General features: G+C 48.4%; 4 protein-coding genes across 24 annotated transcripts in view; 2 read left to right on the top strand and 2 right to left on the bottom strand.

The window, feature by feature from the left end:
- Window positions 1-17800, bottom strand: part of LOC102943236 (zinc finger protein 883) — a 2438435-nt gene that overhangs the window by 600550 nt on the left and 1820085 nt on the right. The window lies entirely within an intron of this gene.
- Window positions 1-17800, top strand: part of LOC114020163 (zinc finger protein 501) — a 1907800-nt gene that overhangs the window by 103914 nt on the left and 1786086 nt on the right. The window lies entirely within an intron of this gene.
- The window catches only part of LOC119564595 (zinc finger protein 883), a 1467279-nt gene that overhangs the window by 511594 nt on the left and 937885 nt on the right, over window positions 1-17800 (top strand). The window lies entirely within an intron of this gene.
- Window positions 1773-17800, bottom strand: part of LOC102929296 (zinc finger protein 420) — a 37244-nt gene continuing 21216 nt past the window's right edge. For 3 of the 9 annotated variants that reach the window (XM_043537415.1, XM_043537418.1, XM_043537417.1), the window contains one exon: window positions 11960-17618. In XM_043537415.1, coding sequence (XP_043393350.1) covers window positions 16405-17618 — 1214 coding nt within the window. In that variant the 3' untranslated portion in view covers window positions 11960-16404. Of the gene's footprint in view, window positions 1864-11959; window positions 17619-17800 lie in introns of those variants that run through there. The other 6 variants (XR_006287742.1, XR_005223576.2, XM_037887413.2 and 3 more) reach the window with 6 other exon arrangements.

Here is a 17800-nt window from a genome sequence, read left to right as displayed (position 1 = left end):
CCAAAACTATTGTTCGGGGGCTCTCTGGGGCCATCCCCATGATCGCTGCTCGGGAGCTCCCCAGGACCAGCCACACCAGCCACTGCTTGGGCACTCCCTGGGGCCAGGTGCCTGGGGCTGCCCAAGGAGGTGCCTGGGGCTGGTGTGGTTGGCCCTGGGGCAGCTCCCAGGCTCACTGCTCGGGTGCTTCCCAGGGCCACCTCCAGGGCTGCTACTCAAGCACTCCCCAGGGCCAGCTGCATCGGCTGCTGCTCCGGCGCTGCCTGGGGCCAGCTGCCAGGGCCGCCTGAACAGCGGCCGGTGTGGGTGGCCCTGGAGCCTCTCCAGTAACAGTCGGTGCAGCTGGCCGCAGCGTGTCCCAGCTGCTGGCCATGGGGCCAGCTGCTCAAGCAGCCTGGGGGTCAGCCACACGGGCTGCTGCCGCTGCAGAACTCACAGAGCTCAAGGAAAATCACAGAATCCGTGACTTGTGCAACCTCTGTGACAGAATCACAGCCTTAGCCAGGGGTGGAGATTTTCATGGTGGGGTGTTTAAGGGATAGATGAGAGGCTTTTCCTCCAGCACAGGGAAAGGTTTTGCAATTTCATTTTTACCAAGTGGCAACCTCCCCCACCCCCTGCTGGTGGTACCCCAGCTCAGAGCCCACTGTCATCCACAGTGAGACATACAGCCTCCTGCTGACAAAGTCCCTGCAATTCAAAGACAAACTCCCCTAGTCTGCCCCTTTTCCCAGCTGACTCCTCACCCCACAGAGTGCAGAACAACCCCCACGTAGCTGGACCTTCCGGCAGCCACAGATGGCTGAGGATGCGCACTTGTGCACAAAGCGATTTAATAACTATTAGGTTGACATAATTCTGTAGTTTAGACATTCCCTTAGTATGTTATTTTGTGCAGAGATGTGAATGTAAAACATCCACCCACAAACACAGTGACTGAATTCCCCACATTCACTGTCTCCTCACTTTCCAGAAAGCTGCAAAATTCAGTTAGTTCTTGCTAGCAGAGGGAGAATCCAGGTGACACTAATGTTTATGATTGATTAAATAATATTTAGGGTTTAATTAATACATTAGAAAAATAATTAGTGATTCTTCTAAATAATACCAAAAGGTGAAAAAAGAACAGAGACAAACCTTGTCAGTAAAGTCTCTTTTCCCAAAAGATCCTCAAAATATTATTAATTCTTACCCCACCTCCATAGGACTTCTGTGCATGTTTTGTGCCATTCATACAACTCTCTATTAGAAATGCCCTTTTTGGACATTCCCAGGTCTGGAAATTTGTGAAATATAGAATTTGAACAGCAAACCTGTCTTCCTGCAACAAGAGACACTTCTGTGACCAGCATAGTCATACTGGGTGCTAACTAACCCAGGATCACAGCAAGGATCTTTCTAGCACCTGGAGAAAAAATATGAATGAGGGTCGATGACACCACCACTTGGCTTCTCTCTTCCCCCATCTCAACACCTGGAAGATTGTCTGGAAGACAAAGATTTTGAACTGGGGAGATTGGTCCCAGGCTGAGAGGGAATTCAGCCTGTGTATTAAGAACTGAAAACTGACTGAAACATCCAGTGGGGTGAGAAAAGCTGTTTGATCCAATTCTTGCTTAGTCTGTCCAAGTTAGAATTTAGACTGCGATTCTATTTTTATTTGTTCTGTAACGAACTTTGACCTCTGTGCCTAACACTTATAATCACTTAAAATCTATCTTTCTGTAGATAGTAAACTTATTTTAATGTTTTATACTTACTAGTGAGTTTGTCCAAAGTGCTTGGGAAAGCTGCTCACTTTACAAAAGCTGGTGCATGTCCATTTTCTTTTGATGGCGTGGCGAACTAATTAATGAGCTTGTCCTGTTCAAGAAAAGGTCTTGTGAGGTGAAAGACGGTACACTTCTGAGGTGCAAGGCTAAGGCTGGGGACTCTCTGTAGAATTCATGAGTGGCTTATGGAGCTTTCATGCAACTTAGGTGGGTGTTTCTCTGCATGTTGTTGGCTGAGTGATCCCAGCACCAGGAGGGGTTTTGCTGCTTGCCACGAGCACAGCATTGTAAGAGAGAGCCCAGGCTGGAGAGTTAAGGGAGCACAGTGGTCCCACAGTTCCAGGTTGTACCCCACGGATCCTGTCACACAGAAATCCTACTGTGACCAGCCGTGGTCATGTTGCGCTTAGTACTCTGCCCTATTGCTGCAACAGCCACAGATGCAAGATGGGTTATAGCAGCCTTGACCTTGTTTCCGTGTTTAGGTGGTTCTCACCTAAATCTTCGAACAGCTCACAGTAATATCCCAAGCTCCCCAAGTCCCACTGACAGCGAGCTTTACCTCCCCATGGAGACAGTGGGTGGTGGGTGAGTTTGTACCCAAATAACTGACAGAGCCAAGCAAGGTGCAAAGAAATGTTTGCTTGAGTCGCTAGGTCTCTGTTTTTCTTTATTATTCACTCTCCCTTTCTCTGATAATGAGCAATGGTAAGAAAACAGCTTGAAATTAGGTGTTAGGTAGGTTTGGATGACAAATTTAAAACAATCACAATGCCTTCTAGTGTGACACTGACACTATCAGAGTCTTACCTTTCATTCACACTACATTAATAAATGTTTCCCTGACGTGCATTGCTATGATTACTTGTGGCACCTTAGAGACTAACCAATTTATTTGAGCATGAGCTTTCGTGAAAGCTTTCTGTGGAAACTGCAGTATGCATCTGATGAAGTGAGCTGTAGCTCACGAAAGCTTATGCTCAAATAAATTGGTTAGTCTCTAAGGTGCCACAAGTACTCCTTTTCTTTTTGCGAATACAGACTAACACGGCTGTTACTCTGAAAATTGCTATGATTATTTCATTGGCTCCTACAGTGATACCTCCTGCCCCTTCTGGATGATTCATTGCACTATTTGGAACCTTCACCTAAAATTACACCCTTCCTGGGAGCAAGATTCAAAACTGCCCAAGGAAACCCCATTGGGTTTCAAGTGCAGCGTAGGCAGGGAGGTGAGGAGACCGCACAGGGGTCTCTGAGCTCCTTCTTTGTCACAGGGAGTGGGGTCTAGTGGGCTACAGGCGGGGATCTGGGAACCAGGACCCCTGGGTTCTATTCCTGGATGAGTGGGGCTTAGTGGGTTAGAGTAGGGGGGGCTAGGCTTCAAAGAGAAAACACCTCCCTTTTCAGCACAATGCAGTTTGAAGAAACATGGCTTCTCATTCCTTAAGTTCTGGCACCATCATGTGGCCATTTCATTTAACTTATTATTATTAAAAGTTTTGGGTACTTTGCACAGAAATGTTATTTCCTGGGGAGAGTCCCAGGAGTGGAAGCTGCATTGATTTAATCCTCAAAAAAATAAATATACATAAAGGATTAAAATACTCCGCAGACCTCTTGCTCCCAACCGTCCTCCCTCACTGCTGCCAGTGAATCTCAGTTCTGTCCCACAGCCCCAGGAGTTACTGGGTGCAAGTCCTGGGCCTGGTGTGAAGTAAATGTAGGGGTGATGGAGATGGTGCAGGAGATGCAGATGTGTTGTTTGATTGTTTTTCTTATTTTAAATGTATTTGATCATTTCCATGGCAAAAATATTTGTATGAGACCATGAAAAAAGGAAGAAACCATGAAAATACCCATGGAAGAGAGGGGGTTTCTGAGACTGTGTAGAGATAGAGATTTTCATGAAACAGGGAGAGACCAAAGTAGGGCCTTTATCTGGAGCAAAATGGGAGGTTTTTTTGTGCAGTTTCATTTTAACCAGCCCCACGTTCTGTAGTCCCTAGTGACCCCACCCCAACATGTGACCTAGAGCCTCCCCACTGGCAAAGCCACCTGTGAGAGCCTGGTCTGGCCCTCCTCCCCACTGTAAAACTGCTTAGCCCCCAGCGCTCCCACTCCTAGCTGGATCTCCTGGGAGGCAGAGCTCTCTGCAGAACTGCCGTGATTGCCCTCCTGGGTGTCTGTTCAAGGACGGCTACTGGCTTCTCCTGAGAATGCAGGGGAGAAATGACTCGCCCTTCTCTAGATTCTCTCCTGTGGGCTCTGAGAAGCAGGATGGGGCCTGTATGGTAACGTCCATGCAACGTTCCCCTTTCATCCCAGCCCTGGGATGTCGCCAATAGCCCGCTGTCCCCTGGCAGCAGAAAAGGCTGTTTCCCACTTTCCAGGAGACACCAGCCTGGGATTAAAGTCAGCTTCAGGCTTCTCCTATCTCTCTGCTTGGAATCAAGTTAATGTTTTTATGAAGAGTTAAAGCAGCCTGAACCCCCCAAGTCTGGATCAATGTCACAAGTTCACAATGTGTCCATGGATGAGAATTTGTTAAATCCCAGATGAGTGGAGTTAAATCCCTTCTCACCCTGAGTGCTTTGCTCTTAATCCTGAGGACATCGTCCCCCCGTGGGGCCATTTCCTGCCTCTCTTTCACACAGAAGGACAATTTTCTTTGCACAGATGCAGGAACAGCAAGATCTTTCTCTGTCCCTTGTGCAAAGCAGGGTGTCAAATTCCATGGAACCTTCCTCTTCTGCAGTAGAAACAATGGACAAACAGAGGGGTCTGGGAACATTCAACCCTGGTACCGAGATGTTCCCTCCTCTCTTTCTTTATGCTGCTGTTGTTATATCATGGAATGTCTGGGATGGGGGAAAAGCTGAGTTCACTCGAGGCCGAGGGATAAAAGGACCCTGAAAATCTCAGGGCCTCAGGGAAAACCCAACCCCTGCTTCCAGGATCACGGAGGTGCTGGGGATTTGAGTAGGAAATGGACTGTCTGAATTGTCCAGGTGGAGAATGAATAACCATCTACGACTAGATCCACCTCATTAACCACTGACACAGGCTAATCGTGCTGCAGATAGAAGGGAAACTGGGAGTAATTTTTTGCTGTACAGCCGTGGAAACTGTGACCCAATTGCACCACAGTGAATGTGCTTGGGAAAGCTGGACTTTACAGGTAGGTGGAAATAGTAGATCCTAGAAACACCTGGAGCTCTCCACACCACTACTGCCACCAGGGTCAGGTGTTGAGCTGCTCACAGCGCCCCCACCACCATTACCTGCCAGGAGGTGATTGCAGCACCCCCCACCAAATGCAGGGGAGAGGACTGAGTGTATCTCTGCACCAGGGCAGGGCAAACTCTCTCTCCCCCACATAGAGAAACTGGCCCTGCTGCAAAGTGACCCGTATGAACCAGCAACCTCCAGGACAGCATGATTCACCCTGAGAGAGGGGAATGGGCTTCCCATGAAGCTTATAGGCCACTAGATGCTCTGGGAACAGGAGGTCTCTGAGTGTAGCACCTAGGAAACCTAACTTGGCTGCTGGTGTAGCTCAGTGGAAAACAGCATGGTTTGAATGTATGAAGCTCTAGGTTCAATCTCCAGGTTCTCCTGCTGCTTTGCTCATGCCCATCTGGGATGTGGCCCAGCAGTCTCCCTGCATGAATTTCAATCCTGCTCAGTGAGGGAGAAGTGCCAACTGCATGGAAGGTCTGAAGGTGGGTTTCTCCTCCTAAATCACCTGGGTACTTTTAAGATTCCCATTTACTGGGCTGCTTGATGATGAACAAGAAGGGAGAACCCTTCAGGAGTGGAAGGAAGGGTTCAATCAGCACAGACTGAGGAGCAAGGGTACGGAGGGACAGTCAGTGCCGAGGGAGGAGAGATGTCAGTGATTTACACAAGACAGGGGACAGTGTCTCTTTAAGGGGGCAGGAGGTGAGGGCAGCTAGTTTGGGATGATTCTGACCCTAAATAGAAAAAATGCTCGTCAATGAAAGATGAGATCATAGAAAGGGAAGGAGAAGGGCAGCTCCACAGGGGCCATGGTGCTCACACAATGCACAGTTAACCTGGGGAACTCTTTGCCAGAGGATATTTTGAAGGCCAAGACTAGAACAGGGTTCCAAAAAGAACTAGAGCCGTGCATGGAGGATACGTCCCTCCATGGCTATTTGCCAGGATGGGCCGGGATGGTGTCCCTAGCCTCTGTTTGCTAGAAACTGGGAATGGGCAACAGGGGATGGATCACTTGATGATTCCCTGTTCTCTTCATTCCCTCTCTGGTGCCTGGCATTGGCCACTGCTGGAAGATAGAATAGTGGGCTAGATGAACTGGTCTGACGCAGTATGACTGTTCTTATGTTCTAATCACTCTTTACTGAAGAGTCGACCTTTCGGGGTACACAGAACTGAAGAAGTGCTCTGGGTTAGCTCCAAAGCTTGTCTCTTTCACCAACAGAGGTTGTCCACCACAAGCTCTTACCCTCACCCGCCTTGTCTCTCAACTCCCTTTGGAGAGAAGTGAAGTTTTCCCTTTGGGAAACTATCAAGCTGAAGCAATTGTATTGATTCTGACACTAGAATTGAAGGATAAGACAGTTACCTTTTCCATACTGGTGTTCTTCATGTGATGCTCATGTCCATTCCACAATAGGTGTGCATGTTCGCCACGTGCACCAGAGCCGGAAGTTTTTCTCTTAGCACTACCCATAGGGGAGCGCTCCAGCGACCCCTGGCGTGGCGCCACCACGGCGCGGTATAAGGGGAGCTGCGCATTCCCCCCACCCTCAGTTCCTTCTTGCCAGACAACTCCAATAGAGGGGAAGAAGGGCAGGAAGTGGAATGGACATGAGCAACACATCTCAAAGAACGCCAGTTACGGAAAAGGTAACTTTCTTTTCTTCTTCGAGTGATTTCTCATGTGCATTCCACAATAGATGATTCCAAGATATAACTGTTGGAGGTGGGTAGGAGTTCACAGACACTCAGGATGGAGCACTGCTCTGCCGAACCTGGCGTCCTCCCTAATCTGGGAGATGATTGCATAATGCGAGATGAACGTGTGGAGTGAAGACCATGTGGCAGCCCTATAAATGTCCTGAATAGGGATGTGAGCCAGAAAGGCAACTGACAAGGCTTGCGCCCTAGTCAAGTGTGCCCTCACAATCGGTGGTGGGGGAACTCCCACCAGATCATAACAAGTAGGGATACATGAAGTGATCCAATTGGAGAGCCGCTGAGTGGAGATCGGCCAACCTTTCATGCACTCGGCCACGGCGATGAACAGCTGCAAAGACTTCCTGAACTGTTTTTTATGTTCTAGGTAAAAACCCAGAGCCCATCTTATATCTAGCATGTGAAGGTGGTGCTCCTCACTGGACACGTGGGCTTGGGACAGAGCTCCAGCAGGAAAATGTCCTGGCCCATATGATAGGCAGAGACCACCTTGGGAGGAATGATGGGTTTGGAGGTCAGGGCCTGGAGCTCCAAGACACTCCTAGCAGACGTGATTGCCACAAGAAAGGCTACTATCCATGAGAGGTAGGACCAGGAGCATGTAGCAAGCTGCTCAAATGGAGGTCCCATTAGCCTGGCTAGAACCAAGTTCAGGTCCCACTGAGAGACTGGGGGGTCTAACATAAGGAAAAAGGAGATCCAAGCCCTTAAAGAATCAACTGGTCATGGCATGAGAGACTATGGTGCGGCCCTGTACCAGCAGGTGAAAGGCCGATACGGCTGCCAAATGCACCTTGACAGAGATGAAGGAAGTAATCCAGTATAAGCCAGATCGGGGTAGCCACTGGTGAGATGCCCCAGTAGGCAGCCCACCAGGAAAACCGAGACCATTTTTCCAGGTAGGCCTGATGCATGGAGGGTGACTCCCTTCGAGCGAGTCCTCTCCTCCTGGCCTAACCACTGAGCAGCCACGCCGTGAGGTGGAGGGCTGCTAGGTTGGGGTGGAGAAGGTGACCTTGGTCCTGGGTGAGAAGGTCCAGGCGGGTTGGTAATGGCCACGGCGGGGCAGCTGCCAAGCTCGTGAGAGTCCCGTACCAGTGCTGTCTGGGCCACACCGGGGTGATCAGAAGGACACAAGCCCTGTCCGTCTTTATCTGGCAAGACCTTGCCGATCAGCGGAATTGGGGGAAAGGCATAGAAAAGCTGACCAGACCAGGACAGAAGAAAGATTGTGCCCATGCCCAGCCCTCCCCTGGAGCAGAAATGGGTACAGCGGTGGTTCTCCCTGGTCGCAAAGAGGTCCACTTGGGGAGTGCCCCATGTTCAGAAAATCCTGTGCACCACCTCCATGTGCAGTGACCATTCGTGCTGAGAGGAGAAGTCCCGACTCAGCCGATCTGCCTGAGATTTTCAGAGACCCTGTAAGTGGTGGGCTTCCAAGTTGCTATCATGGGCTATACAGAAGTCCCACAGCCTGAGGGCTTCCTGGCAGAGGGCTGAGGAGCAGGCCCTGCCTTGCCTGTTGATGTAGAACATCAAGGCTGTGTTTTCCATGAGAACTCTGACCACTCTGCCTGCTAGGCACGAGCAAAAGGCCACGCAGGCTAGACGGACTGCTCCAAGCTCCTTGACATTTTTGTGCAGGGCGCGTTCCTGTGCAGACCACAGACCTTGGGTCTGGAGGTTTCCCACATGGGCTTCCCACCCCAAGTCCAACGCATTGGACGCCAATGCTACAGTCAGGAGCTGATCCCTGAACGAGACCCCTTAAAGCATGTTCTCCGTGGTGGATCACCAGTGGAGGGAGGCTAACACAGTCTCGGGAACAGAAGGGAAGGTCAGGAGGATCTCTGGTACAAACTGGTAAGTCATTCCCAGGCATCCCATCAAACCAGGCACTTACCAGCCCACTTGCCCTTAGAGTCCTGGGGTGGAGACCGCAACTGCCGTTGTCAGTGCTTTTTATAGTCCCTTGACTTTTTATAAGAGGGCTCTTATCTGGAGTGGATGGCCTGACTGGGGGCCTGCTGCGGTTTGAATTTGGTCCTGGCCAGGGCCGGGACATAGAAACCAAGTCTTTAATGTCATGCAGGAGTCCTTAAGACAGTGTTACTTTATGTCTGTTCCATGAACAGGGCCTTGCCATCGAATGGGAGGTCCTGCAAGGAGTTCTGCACCTCGCTGGATGACCCTGATAACAGCAGCCATGACACTCTCCTCATGGACACCGTAGAGGCCATAGATCTTGCAGTCATATCCGCAGTGTCCGAGGCTGCCTGAAGGACCACCCTGGTGGCAGCTGTGACCACCTTGACCAGAGCCTTAACCTCAAGGCTGCTGCAACCACTAGGCAAACTAGGCAGTCTCCTAGGGCGCAAAGTGGTTGGGGGCACCAAAAAGTGGTGCCCTGGCTCAGCAGGGAGGAGCTGCCAGGGGGGAGGGATAGCTCAGTGGTTTGAGCATTGGCCTGCTAAACCCAGGGTTGTGAGTTCAATCCTTGAGGGGGCCATTTGGGATCTAGGGCAAAAATTGGGGATTGGTCCTGCTTTGAGCAGGAGTTGGACTAGATGACCTCCTGAGGTCCCTTCCAACCCTGATATTCTATGATTCTATGATTCCTGCCTAGGCTGTGGCCCGGCACCCCCCCCCCCCCCCCGGGGGCTCCTGGAGGCTGCAGCAGATGCATACGGGTGGCATTCCCCTTGTGCCCCCTGGCTCCCCCCTCGCCACGCTCTGGCTCTGCGGCTCCCAGGCATGTGAGCTGCCACGGCCGCTGGGGCGTGGGGCCCTGAGCCTGCTCCGGGAGGGGCGGCGGTGGCTCACACTCCAGGGAGCCACAGAGTCTGACCGTGGTGAGGGAGGAGCCGGGGGCGCACGGGGGCCGCCGCAAGCAGCACGGGCAGGCATGCCCCCCAGATCCCCCCTGCACAGCGCTCGGGTTCTGCAGCTCCTGGGCATGTGAGCCACCGCTGCCCCTCCCACTGCCTCAGCACTCTGCGAGGGAGGGCCTGTGAGCATGGCAGTCCAGCAGTGTGTTTTGCTCCACGTGGAGCCAGCGTCTGACCAGCATGGGCATGGTAAGGGGAGTCTCAGCCAGGGCGGCAGTCAGGGAGAAGGGGGAGGGTTGGATGGGTCAGGGGTTCTGGGGGGGCCTGTCAGGGGGTGGCGGGGTGGAGAGGGATTGGAACAGTCAGGGGACGGGGAGCAGCAGCGATTAGATGGGTCGGGGGTTCTGGGGGTCCTGTCAGGGGGCAGGGAGTGGTTGGATGGGGCATGGGAGTCCCAGGGGTCAATCTGGGGGCGGGGGTGTGGATAAGGGTTGGGGAAGTCAGGGGACAAGGAACAGGGAGGCTTAGGTAGGGGGTGGGGTTCTGGGGGTCAGTTAGGGGCAGGGTTCCCAGGAGGGGGCAGTCAGGGGACAAGGAGAAGGGGGGGTTGGGAGTCCTGAGGGGGGCAGTCAGGGGGTGGGAAGTGGAAGGGAATGGATGGGTGAGGCTATGGCAAGGCTCTCCCCCATCCTCTTTTTTGATTGTTGAAATATGGTAACCCTAGGCGTTGCGGAAGCTGGGGGGCACACGGGGGCCGGCACCCGCATGCATCCACTGCATCCACTGCAGCCTGCAGGAGCCCCCGGGGGGGGGGGGTGCCAGGCCGCACCTGGGATTACATCCCTGTTCATATTTCAGACCCCAGCTGGTGCAGCAGCCCTGCCCAGCAACTCACCATCTGCCCCATGAGAACCAGCTGGTGGGCTGCAGAGGTGCTCAGAGCGGCAGTCGCAGCTGTTGGTAGCTAATCCCCACATAAGACTTGGGGGAAGGAGCTGGGGATCACTTGTTATTTCTTCCATACATCGAGTCTCATTGTGTTTGAACACATTTCACTCTAAAACTGATTTAAATTTAGAGCCCCTTCCCCCATTTCTGCTTTCTAAGTGCCTCATTCCTGTACATAAAACATAAGAACAGCCGTACTGGGTCAGGCCACTGAGAACAGCTTAGATCCATCCTCTTTGGAACCCCCCTTCAGGTAGTTGAAGACTGCTATCAAATCCCCCCTCACTCTTCTTTTCTGCAGACTAAACAAGCCCAGTTCCCAAAGGCTCCTTGGAAATCATGTACCCCAGTCCCCTAATCATTTTCATTGCCATCTGACTCTCACTAATTTGTCCACATCCCTTCTGTAGCAGGAGGCCCAAAACTGGACGCAGTACTCCAGATGAGGCCTCAGAAGTGCAAAATAGAGGGGAATAATCACTTCTCTTGATTGGCTGGCAACGCTCCTACTAATGCAGTCCCATATGCCGTTAGCCTTCTTGGCAACAAGGGCACACTGCTGATTCATATCCAGCTTCTCATCCACTGTAATCCCCAGGTCCTTTTCTGCAGAACTGATGCTGAGCCAGTCGATCCACAACCTGTAGCAGTGCATGGGATTCTTCTGTCCTAAGTGCAAGGCTCTGCTCTTCTTCTTGAATTTATTCAGATTTATTTTGGCCCAATCCTGCAATCTGTCTAGATCACTCTGGACCCAATCCCTACCCTCCAGCACTTGGATTCTTGACGTGCTTTCACAGAGGGAAGAACACATGTTCCATGATTTCATAGGGCAGAGTTTTAGGGCTATTCTGATTCATGGAACTATGCTATAGGGTGCTTTCCCTGTGTGGATTTGACAGGTGGATCAACATAGGTGAACAATGTGACTCTTCTCAGGCTGCTGAGGGCTGTGAGTCTCCTTGTTGCCACCTGCCACTAGTAACAGGGATTTTTGCATTTGGCAGCTGGATGTTAATGACCAAACTCACTCAGCACGTCAAAGCAGCAAAGAGTCCTGTGGCACCTTATAGACTAACAGACGTCTTGAAGCATAAGCTTTTGTGGGTGAATACCCACTTTGTCGGATGCTCCAATACATCTGTTAGTCTGGATCTGTAAAAGTGGCAAAGAGTCCTGTGGCACCTTATAGATTAACATGGCTACCCCTCTGATACTCAGCCTGTCAGGCACTCGAGCACCCTCCTCTGAGCTACAGCAGCCCTGCCAGTTGCCCACAGAGCACCCTAGCTCCTAAGTTCCTTCAATGTGTCCCCCTCTGGCATCCAGCCCCGATCAGCAGATACTCAGAGAAATCCCAGATCCTAGCTTCCTGAAGGAACGGTATATCCCAGGTTACCAGTTTTACTGTAGACCACTTCTACTGCATCACACACAGCACTTGAGTACAGTTATTGAACAAACAGAAATTTATTTAACAAGGGATAGAGATTTAAACAGAAACAAATGTGACTGATGGAAACCAACCATTACCAACAAAATGACAAAATGCAACCTACACTTTTTAATAGATACTTTTCCATCTAAGTAGATTCTCACCTCACTTCAGTCTATTGCAGTGATTGCTAGTTTCTAGGAGCCAGGGCCCTGCCTTACATGAAGCGCAACTGGTTGTTAGGGATCTCCTTTGTGAATGGACCCAGAGTGTTTTTCTCCACCTTGTTATAAACTGAATCAGTCTTTTGTCTTTATTCACAGAAAGGACGATCTTCTCATTGTCATATTGTCATTTTCACTTCCACAGGGTTTTGATGTCTATAGTTTGTCTTTGATAGTTTTCTATTGGCTTTTCTGGGTTGGTGCAAAGGTTGACAATGGAGCAATACATCACATAACTGGTTAGCAAGGGACTGGTGACAATTCCCTCCCACTGGAATGGGCCGTCCCCATCAAGACCTATGACTGGGGGTGATTCACTTTCATGAAAATACCATATGGGCATAATTTTCCATGTACTTACATTACTCCTTAAATATGACTCGTACACATCTAGCAGTGATTAGGAGTAACAATAATTTACAAGCTTTCAGTAGAGTTCTCAGTGGTATGCTTCCTGGATAAATATAATAAAATCACTGTATTAGCTGTGGCAAGTTTGTCAGGACTGAGACAGAAGTTGCTTGTGAATAACAGTGACCCCTTTGCTAATTGGCACCAATGAGCTTTTGTCACACATGCACTGAGCTATACAGTCACACTCTGATATAAAAGAAAGGCAAGCACAAAAAATAGAGAAAGGAACAATAAGATACTAAAATGACAATGGTTGGAACTCTCCTTTTCCTTGATATTGATGGTTGACAATTGCAGCTTTCCTACCTGCTGGACACATCCTATGACAGATGTCATGTCTTTCCTTTGCAAATTAGAGAAGTGGGGAAGTCAGTGACCCTTACAGTGTAAGTGGATAAAAGGTTAGACAACTTGTCTCCTCCAGTAGTTTTCTTTTTAATAGAAATTGACTCTGAAGCTAAGCAAAACAAGTTCTATTTGAAATACAAAAAATTAAAATCTATACTGGGCCAATATTCTTATACACTCTTTCTCAAACACATTCTCCCACCCCAACCTTTGGAATGAGGTTTTCTACCAGAACTCATTACACTACAGAGGGTAAATTAAATCAAATTAACTTCAAGATTAGCCATCATTTGCTGTAAGACTAACAAAACAAAAAACAAGACAACTTTCAGTTTCCCAAAATAATTCAGATTATCACACAATTAGTCTCTTACTCTTTAACTAATAACTTTACCTATAATTTCATTGTCATTGGAAACAACAACATATTCAAAGACCACAAATTCTCATCATATATGTTCATTTTCTTTTAATCCCCATTGCCAACAACTGAACCATGACTGAAGTTGTGGTTTGTCCCAACATAGGTCCCAACCACTTCTGTGAGTTCATATATCTCTGGGTCTTCTGCCATGTGTGTTGATGGAAGGGGTCTCCTATGTGGGAATGTTTGCAATATGAGGAACAATACCTCTCTTTTCACACTTTTTAATCTTTCAAAGTAGGAGAAGCTAGAGGAGAAGGGATGTAAATGCATAAAACACAAGATAAAACTATCTGGTCTACACTAAAGACATTTATCAGTAAACGTATATTGCTCAGGAGTGTTTAAAAGCCACACCACTGAGCAACATAGTAACACAGTCCAAACCCTCTGTGTAGACAGCGCTACATCAGGAAGAGAGGTTTCAGAGTAGCAGCCGTGTTAGTCTGTATTCGCAACAAGGAAAGGAGGACTTGTGGCACCTTACAGATGAACACATTTATTTGAGCATAAGCTTTCGTGAGCTACAGCTCACTTCATCGGATGCATTCAGTGGGTGAGGTGGTGGGGGGGAACAAACAAAAAAAACCCCAAACAAATGAATGCATCCAATGAAGTGAGCTGTAGCTCATGAAAGCTTATGCTCAAATAAATGTGTTCGTCTCTAAGGTGCCACAAGTCCTCCTTTTCTTTTTATCAGGAGGAGAGCTTCTCCTGCCAACACAGCTGCTGCTGCTTCCGAGAGCTGGTCTAATCAAGTCCAGCTTGAGAGATCTCTCCCATTGGCTTCGAGCATTTGTAATAGCGGTGCTGCAGTACAGCGACATTGCTGCGGCTGCGCCAACATCAGCTTTATTGTGGAGCCATCGCGTCAGACACAAACCATGGAATCAGGACTCAACATGCGAGTATCCGGAAGCCTGAAATTAGAGCCTGACAGATTCATTGCCTCATTGGTTACCATCATTTCTACAGCCTGAAAGTCCTTTTTACCCAATCAGGCAGGTAGTTTGGGATCCACGGGGAAGGAATGTCTTATGAAGCACTCTCTCTTTGCATCCCACCAGTGAATGATGATTGTTCTCAGTCTAACCCTGGTATCCTCTGGAACTGTAATCAGTGACACTGCACTAGGAAGTGGAGTTGTACAAACAATTTTCCTTGGGTCACTGGTCACCATCGCTTCCTTTACTGGGGTGGAAACCAAGAACTGACTGTGTACTCTTTCACCCCAATTCTTTCCAAATCCTTGGCCTTGGTTAGGGTAAATTTACACTTCTCTGAAGTAGAATTCTTTACAAAACTACTCACAATCTCAACAGGGTTAGGGAGGAATGGCTTCCCAAAACGTGCCCAGCTTTTCTTTAATTTCATGGAACAGTTCCAGGCAAGGGACTGGATACAGGGCTGGATCAGAATCTCTGTTAGTTACCAGAGCTGGAGTTTCCATTAAAAACTAGCTATTTTTCTGCAGCTATTAGATTTCCAAAACTGATTTCATTTTATACATATTTTTAGTACCCACAAAGGATAAATACAACAAAAACCCCACTTCTATTTAATCAACATCTGTGTCATGAAGGGCAGCATCTCCCATAATATAAGATTAGCTAGGAGAGATCTTCCCTGGGTTACAGATGATTTGGGAACCAAATACGTGGCCATTTTACCTAGTTCAAAATCACTTACCATGGAATTCTCTCCCCAGATCATCAGAGACAATATTGACAAACAATCGAATTACACTGTGATCATATGCACTTCTTCCAATTAGCTGGGGTTCTGCTGTTGTTCACCATTTCCGAGTGGAGATTTTAAATCACTGCTGTTCCTTTGTTAGCATGTCCAGTAAATTGGAGAGTTCTCCCCTGTTGACAGAACTGCACTTGAACTTTCTCCATGTCATCATGGAGGGATGGGGAAAAAGCAAAGCTGAAGTGAGAAATGATGATTTTAACAAGTGGTCATTTGTCTTAAATTCTCCAATATATCTGAGCTATAGCCTATCAAACTGAACTAATATCTGATTGGGTGACCAAACAGCCTTCAGGAAAGATAGAAACCCACATCACAGAGAGATAGAATACATGACAATGAAAGTGTCAAGTGAAATTTCAAAGCAGGTTACATCTGATTATTCAGAATCAGGACAAGAGATTCTCCAATCACATTCTCCTCTGATCCATTCAAACATACTTCACTCAGCACTGTCTCAATAGTCAGTTATGTTATTTACAAAATTTTCACTATCCTAGCATCCAAATAATGGGCGCACGTGGGGGGGGGAAGGGGGGGACAGCCACATTGCCAGAAGTGGCTTTACCAACAGGTGGACCCGGCAATTTAAACTCCAAATGATTATAACTGTTTTTGGGATCCATTTGAATTCCCCTCCCAGGTCTTTGATACTTTCATCTCCAGTCATAGCGACTCTGATATAGGATTAAAGAAGTCAAAGCATCATCTCCAAGCACAGACAGCCGAGAACTCTTCCTCACATGGCACTTTGAGAAGTGGAGGGATAGAATGTGATTAAGATAAACTCTGCATGGCTCAGACAAAAGGTAACCGTTCTGCAGTGATGGGGAAGGAGGGAATCTCTGAGTCTCCCCATCTCTTTGCAGTGTCACAGAGGCTGAAATCACACTTTCCCCCCTGCCCCTGCTCCTCTTCATTTAAATATAATCTGAAAAGTTCCCAATATAACTGCTCTTCAGCAGAACCCAGAGCAATGTGAGAACAACTGGCAATGATACAATTTGTAACATTGGTGACTAACAATAACTGCAACAGGAGGAATGGTATAAATGTGATGCTTCCTGGTTCCCTGGTAGGAAGGGCACACTTGAATTATTCATGGGACTACTGAGTTGATAGAAAGAACCAACGTGTCAACGTCAAAACAGGGCGAACTGCAAAAGGCAAAAATGGACCACTCATCTGGACAAGCTGAGGGATAATGGTGCTGCAAACAGTTCAAACAGCTTCAAAAGTTACTATTTGGGAATCAGGAAAAGTATTAAAGAAAAAAAAAGTACGGATAGCCCTAGAGGTTTTTATGGTGTTGATCTCCCTTGCAGATTCTCTGATGGCTAACATGAACTGAGTGCCAAGAGAAGGTATTCCCACACTCACGGCATTCATAGGGCCTCTCCCCTGTGTGGATTCTCTGATGTTCAGAAAAGGCTAAACTGCTCGTGAAGCTTTTCCCACACTCACTGCATTCATAGGGCCTCGCTCCTGTGTGGATTCTCTGATGCCTAATAACGTGTGAACTGTGTTTGAAGGTTTTCCCACACTCACAGCATTCATAGGGCCTCTCCCCTGTGTGGATTCTCTGATGTCTAATAAGTGTAGAGCTGCGACTGAAGGTTTTCCCACACTCACGGCATTCATAGGGTCTCACACCGGTGTGGATTTTCTGATGTTCAGAAAAGGCTGAGCTGGTAGTGAAGCTTTTCCCACACTCACGGCATTCATAGGGCCTCTCGCCTGTGTGGATTCTCTGATGTTGAAAAAGGGCTGAGTTGGTAATGAAGCTTTTCCCACACTCACGACATTCATAGGGCCTCTCCCCTGTGTGGATTCTCTGATGTTCAGAAAGGGCTGAGTTGGTAATGAAGCTTTTCCCACACTCCCTGCATTCATAGGGCCTCTCCCCTGTGTGGATTCTCTGATGTTCAGAAAGGGCTGAGTTGGTAGTGAAGGTTTTCCCACACTCCCTGCATTTATAGGGCCTCTCGCCTGTGTGGATTCTCTGATGCCTAATAAGATGCGAACTGTGATTGAAGGTATTCCCACACTCACTGCACTCATAGGGTCTCTCCCCTGTGTGGATTCTCTGATGCCTAATAAGGGCCGAGCTGCAACTGAAGGTTTTCCCACACTCACGGCATTCACAGGGTTTCTTACCTGTGTGCCTTCTCTGATGGTTTATAAGGGCTGAGTCGTGTTGTAAGTTTTTCCCACACTCAGTGCATGTATTGTTTCTCTTTCCCCTGAGGATTTCCTGCTGTGTTGTGTTTTCCTTGAGGCCCTTCTGAGTTCCCTGACACGAAATTAATTTTCCCACTTTCTCCCCTGGCTGGTTTCCCTGCTCTCTTTCTGGTCTGTGCTGAATCTCACAGGATTTTCCCTGCTCATGACTCCTGGACACATTCCTTTCCGATCTTTGTGATAGTGCTCTGTCTTTATCCACTTGCTCAAGATTTTCCTGCTGAGAATTCTGCTCTTCTTTCTCACATACCATTGCATCACCTGCTGTGATAGAAACAGAAACTTCAAACAGGGACGGAAAGGGGAAGGTGAAACCAAAACAAGTGCTGGAGAGAAGTCAAGTAAAAATCAGGAACACAACTCCCCCAAACTCTTCCCCCAAATGGAGTAGTAGGATTTTATGTTTATATTTTATATAATTTAAAATGAAGGATAAAGAATAAGAA

This window comes from Chelonia mydas, chromosome 28 (assembly GCF_015237465.2).
Source record: "Chelonia mydas isolate rCheMyd1 chromosome 28, rCheMyd1.pri.v2, whole genome shotgun sequence".
Taxonomy (NCBI): Eukaryota; Metazoa; Chordata; order Testudines; family Cheloniidae; genus Chelonia; species Chelonia mydas.
This window is presented reverse-complemented; position numbering and strand designations above follow the sequence as displayed.